Source organism: Parasteatoda tepidariorum, chromosome 6 (genome assembly GCF_043381705.1).
Source record: "Parasteatoda tepidariorum isolate YZ-2023 chromosome 6, CAS_Ptep_4.0, whole genome shotgun sequence".
Classification (NCBI taxonomy): domain Eukaryota; kingdom Metazoa; phylum Arthropoda; class Arachnida; order Araneae; family Theridiidae; genus Parasteatoda; species Parasteatoda tepidariorum.
This window is the reverse complement of record NC_092209.1, coordinates 39271281-39277280: the sequence shown is the minus strand read 5'-3', so window position 1 is coordinate 39277280 and position 6000 is coordinate 39271281. Positions and strand designations below refer to the sequence as shown.

At 30.8% G+C, this 6000-nt stretch overlaps 1 protein-coding gene across 1 annotated transcript in view; it reads right to left on the bottom strand.

The window, feature by feature from the left end:
• The window catches only part of LOC107443261 (serine/threonine-protein phosphatase 4 regulatory subunit 1), a gene marked incomplete at its 5' end in the record, with an annotated part of 107016 nt that overhangs the window by 18759 nt on the left and 82257 nt on the right, over window positions 1-6000 (bottom strand). The window contains 3 exon segments of the mRNA XM_016057068.4: window positions 2473-2631; window positions 2709-2774; window positions 5087-5182. Coding sequence (XP_015912554.2) covers window positions 2473-2631; window positions 2709-2774; window positions 5087-5182 — 321 coding nt within the window.

The following is a 6000-nucleotide window of genomic DNA, read 5'->3' as shown; positions in this document are numbered from 1 at the left end:
GGAAGTCTTTCATCCTTGCAACACATAATTTTTAAATAAGTCTAATACGAAGATCGATGATTGATATTAAAATCGCCTGAATAAGAATCGAGATTTTGTCAGAATCTGGCACAGTTCCCAATATTTAAAATTCCTAAAATCAGCCAAACGTACATAAAATCCTAAAATCAAACAGTACGTGTCATCATCAGAAAGACGGGGAAGTCATTCTCTCACACTTACGCGCGTCAAAAAGTTAAACATAGAAATACTGGAAATAGGGCTGTTTTCCTGAGTTTTCGATACTTTTCAAGGTCATTTCGAAATTTTCAAGGATTTAATATCATTTTCAAGTACTTCTAGGGGCCCTTGAAAATCAAAATGAAATTCAAGTACTTTTCAAGGCTTTTTCAAGGCCGCGGGAACCCTGGTATATGACTTATAAACTGCGCTGAGTTCGTGCCACTGCGCGGTGGAGCGTAAATACTAGTTTCACCCCAATAAATATACGTTTATTAATTTATGTTTTATAAAGAAACTGATATTGAGTCAATTATAAAAAGAAATTCACGCATTTTACATACTCAATTAGGTATGTGTGATTCGCGTATTGAGAACTGTTTTTTTTTTTTTTTTAAAACCCACAATCGACCCTTCCGATTCGGATCGACCCCCGCTTTCGTTAAATAGACCCCTGGGGGTCTATATAGACCACTTTGGCGACCTCTGATCTAGAGTAACTTTCTTATTATACAATAATACGATACTATCAGGTAGATGGTGCATCTAAATTCAGCACTGCAAGCAGCGATATCTTGACTTGATATCAAGATCTGTGACACTAATAGGTAGATACTGCTCTACAATGAACGAAGTAAAATAATTTCAACCCGCTTCAATTCCGTGCGCATAATATACTTGCTAATGCTTTCATTTTCATATTCGGCTAAATCTTGTCTCTTCGTGCGTACATGACCATTTATATCGCTTTTACCGACATGTGCTATTTGAAAATTTAGTCCGCAAAAATACATGATGCTGCGATTTGTTGGAATTATGCAACAAAATCACACCGCAATTCATGTGCATCAAATCGTAAACATAAATAACATCGTCGTTGCCAAAAAGCGCACATAATCTAAAATCTTGGGACATAATGAGTTAGCATTGCTTATCCATCAATATTGCCAATTGTGGTCACGTGATCCCATATGTCAGAGGTCCTGCTGGCTCAGTTCGCATATTCTCTCTCATTGATTGTGATTGACACCCAAAACCAACTTTTACAGCTTGTCTTGTCTCTGGCTAGTTTCTAAGCCAAGAGTCTCATAATTGATATTAAAAATTTTCTATATCTTTGAATTTGCAATTTAAATAAGCATGTTGATAATTTTATTAATTTCTCTTTTTCTTTTTTTAAAAAAACTTAAGAACTGTAAAGAAATAAGAAATCATATGATTTTAACACTTGCTCGTACGAATAGGTAAAATGCCGTACACTTCACATTGAAACAGTACAATTAGATTTAATAACTAATGGACACAGTAAAATATTTTTTATGAAAATAATAGTTTTACACACACAGGGTTCCCCCACTTAAAAAAAAAAATCCTTGACTTTTCCAGGTACATTTTAATGAGAATGCACACAATTGTTTTTTTATTTCTATACCATGCTATTTTTCATCAGAAAACTGTTTTATCAGTAATATCAAATATTAGATTTTGTGAACAAAAACATATCATAGAATGAGAACGTGATAAAGTTTCACTAGAAGGTGAAATTTTATAAAATAGTTGCAATAGATGTTAGAATTATTTTAATCGAAACTCAATAACTGATTACTGTTATTGACAATTTTAAGACTGGTTACTTTCCAGGAATAATATAGGAATTTTCCAGATTTTTTGTAAAAATTTTTTTATTTCCCAGACTATTATTAGAGCTAAAATAAAGCTCACTGACAATTCCAGGTTTTTCCTGACATGTGCTCAGATAAAATTACAGTAGATTTTCATCTATTTCTGTGGATAATTTATTTTTCTGCTAAATTAATTTCAGTGTTCTTATGATATTTAGTGTTTTTGAATAATTTCTTTTCAATTAATTTTTTGTTAAGAAGCTGTGCCAATTAATTTTCAATTTTAATGTTAGCTTGTTAGAGTAAACTTAAAAACATTGATTGATCCTTTGCAAAATTCCTAAATACACATTTTAGGGATTTTTCCCCCCACTTTATATTCTCATAAATGAAAAAATAATTTTTTTTTAATCAAATGGAAAAAGAAAATGTTCCAAGGCAAAGAAAAGCTTTACATATAATTTTGAAAAATTAATAAAAATAAAATTGAGAATCTTAATTTTAAAACAATATATATATATATCTATAATTACTAATTAAACAATTTATACTCGAAACACAGCTATTTTTACAATGAAATTACACATCATTGTTAATGATAAAAATCTAAGTAATTAATTGCTTAACTTACCCATCTACTTTGATCAGAAAGAAGAATCATATATAGGGAAGTAAGCTCTTTACAACGTATTTCTCTAGATACGACACAAGACACAGGCATGAAATTTTCGGCACAAGCTTTTCGTACACACCATGCACTATCTTCACACAATGTAAAAAATTTAGGTAGCTAGAAGAAAATATTACTGTTACTCCTTAGTTGCTATTTAGAATTTTTTTTTCTTCTTTAAATAGAAATTAACTAACCAATAATTCTTCAGTCAATTCCCTGCCCACTGCTGTACAGATATCTCCAAATGTTGAGGCACATGCCTAAAAATGTAAGAAATTTATTTGAATAAAAATAGGCATTGAAAACATGCAATAAATTATAACTAATAATAAAAAAAGGCTAGACAAGACAATTATATTTTGTCTGGAAAACTGAAGAGCTTGCAACCTTAAACTTATGCTTAAACAGAAACATATTTAATACTTACAATGATTATTAATATTTTTCTTTAAAAATATACATAAAAAACATTAATTGAAGAAAGTAATTATATTTCTTAAAACATTTTAAATAAACCTGAAATGCAACAAAATCAGAGTTGGCAAAGTTTAGGACAGAATGGATTAATCCATAGTTTACTCAGTCTTGTCCAAAATCCTTTTTTCTTAAACTGTCTAAAATCATTTTGCTCAAATTATGTCATAATTTTAAAAAAAAGCATTGTGAAAAATAAAATGATAATTTCTAAACAAGAAACAAAATGAAGAAATTTTTTTTTTTTGTTTCATTAAAGAAGTTTTATTATTTTTAATATTGCATTACTTATCTTTGCGTGAAAACATGATTTATCAGTATTAAAAGCATACACATTCATATTTAAGAGATAAGGTATTCATTCACCTTTGCTGTTCAATGAATTGTGGAGAGTAAAAAGTTATCTTTTCCTGTTATATTATTTTTTTTAAGTTTAAGCAAATTGTATAAAAAGTATCAAATATTTAGTAATATAAATAATTATTATGTGTTACACATATAGAATTTTTACATTTTAGTTTTGTTCTAGTTTTTGGACACTTTACGACAGTTTAGGACAATTCAAGACAGTAAAACCCATGTGTCCTGTCCAAAACCAGTTTAGGACGTCCAAAATACAGTCAATTCGCTATAACTCGAAGTACGATAACTCGAATATTAGTATAACTCGATTTTTTTATGAGATCCCGACCCTTTTATCTTCAATTTCATGTTAATTATTCTCTATTACTCGAATTTTACTCCCTTTAACTCGATTTTTTTGGGATCTTTTAAAGCAAGAAAAAAAACCTAGGAGCTGATATCTTGCCCCTTCCTTTGCAACACACACACAATGTCTTTCGCACTCTTCATGGAGAAGCTAAAGCTGTCCCTCTTGAAGTATGTGAACAGTGGTTAAATGAAACGTTACCAAATTTACTTCAAGGATACAGTTAAAATGATGTTTTCAATATTGATGAAATGGGTTTATTTTTTAAATGTCTTCCAAATAAGACTATGATGTTTAAGGATGAAAACTGCTCAGGGGGTAAAATGAGCAAGGAACGTTTGACTGTCCTAGTTGGAGGAAATGCGTCTGGGACAGAGAAATTGCCCTTACTTGTTATCGGAAAATACCGAAATCCCCGATGTTTCAAGAATGTAAAAACGTATCCTTTGGATTACAAGTCTAACAAAAAGTTTTGGATGACATCAGTTTTATTTGAAGACTATGTAAGAAAATTGGATCGGAAATTCTTCGCTAAAAAAAGAAAAGTGATACTCTTTATGGATAAATGCACAGCGCATAGTGATCTACCTAATTTGAAAGCAGTAAACTTGCAGTTTCTCCCGCCAAACACAACAGCAAAGTTGCAGCCGATGGACCAGGGTATCATAAAGTGCTTCAAACAGTCTTATCGTAAATGGCTTGTCAGAAAAATGATCTTAAATATTGTAAGCATTTAGAAGATTTGTAATTAATAAGCATTAATTAAATAATCCGACAATATTTTGAAAGTCCAAAACCGAAACTAACGGTAAGTCGAACTTCCGATATGTCGAAGTTTTTCGTCAGTCCCATCAGATTCGAGTTATCGCGAATTCACTGTATTTAAAACGGAAAAGAGTAATCAGGGTTCATAGCCAAATTATTAACAAAAAATAAGCACCTTTTTTAAGCACTCAAATAATGCTTTTAAGCAATTAAAAAAATATATAATTAGGCAGGGTTGGAAAGTTTTTGACAATTGGCCATGTAAAAAAAAAAAAAAAAATCTTTTAGCATTGTTTTTAACTATTGTCAAAATTTTTTATGGTGTTTTCATACGCTACGAACTGAAGATGACCCCGAAATAGATGAGGGTTGAATTAATTGTGAAAACAATGAACTGCGTCATCTTGCATAATTCGTAGCGAAAATCAACAGGGTCAAGGAAGAAAATCTCATTTTGTGAAAGGGAAAATTAAGCACTTTTTAAAAACACCCAATGAAAAATGCACCTTTAAGGTCTTTTAAAAACCAAAAATAAGCACTTTTTGAAAACGCTACGCACCATGGTAATTATTTTTACAAGAATCGTTAAAAAAAAAGCTGAATTATAATTAACAACATACTTACTTTACGAATATTATTAGACCTGTCTGCACATAGAGCATACAATCTGTCAAAAAATGTTTCTTCAGCACCCATCAAAATAAGAAGCTTACTCATTAACTGAAAGAAGAAAAAAAACAAATATTAATATGTATCTTTATAACTGATAAGTACAAATAATGCCTGTTTGGAAAAGACTAATTATTATAATGAAAATAAGTTTGAGAAAATTGTGATACTTTTGAAGAGTTGAATATTAAACATACACCTGCTCATCAAAGCTGGCTGTGATATGATGAAGAATTTACACATCACAGCATCAGTTTGACCCGCAAGTATATGCAATCAATCTAAGACCATTCCATTGGATGAAACGACCTCACGCCACTCATCAAAGCTGGCTGTGATATGATAATTGAATTTACACATCACAGCATCAGTTTGCGATCAATCCAAGACCATTCCATTGGATGAAACGACCTCATGCCACTCATCAAAGCTGGCTGTGATATGATATTTGAATTTACACATCACAGTATCAGTTTGCAATCAATCTAAGACCATTCCAAATGATGAAATTAACCTCACTCCGCTCATCAAAGCTGGCTGTGATATGAAATTCTACTAACATATACACACCCACTTTGTGAGAGAAGAAAAGCCACTATGCTCAATTTTATGCGCTTCAACAAATTAATTTTGTTTCTCTTTGTCTCAAAGATTGAGAAAATACAAATGAAAAGGTTATATAAAGAGGTTGTGCTGAATATTTTTTCCTGTAGTCTAAAATGCAGATTTCTATTATGTCTGAATGGCCCAAAAACTACACAATAAATTAAGCGAAAAGTTTTATAAATCTTTGAAGCATTATTTATGTATTTAGTTGTGTTGCAACAGCAATTATTAAAATCAAACAGGGACTGCATTATGAAAATTAA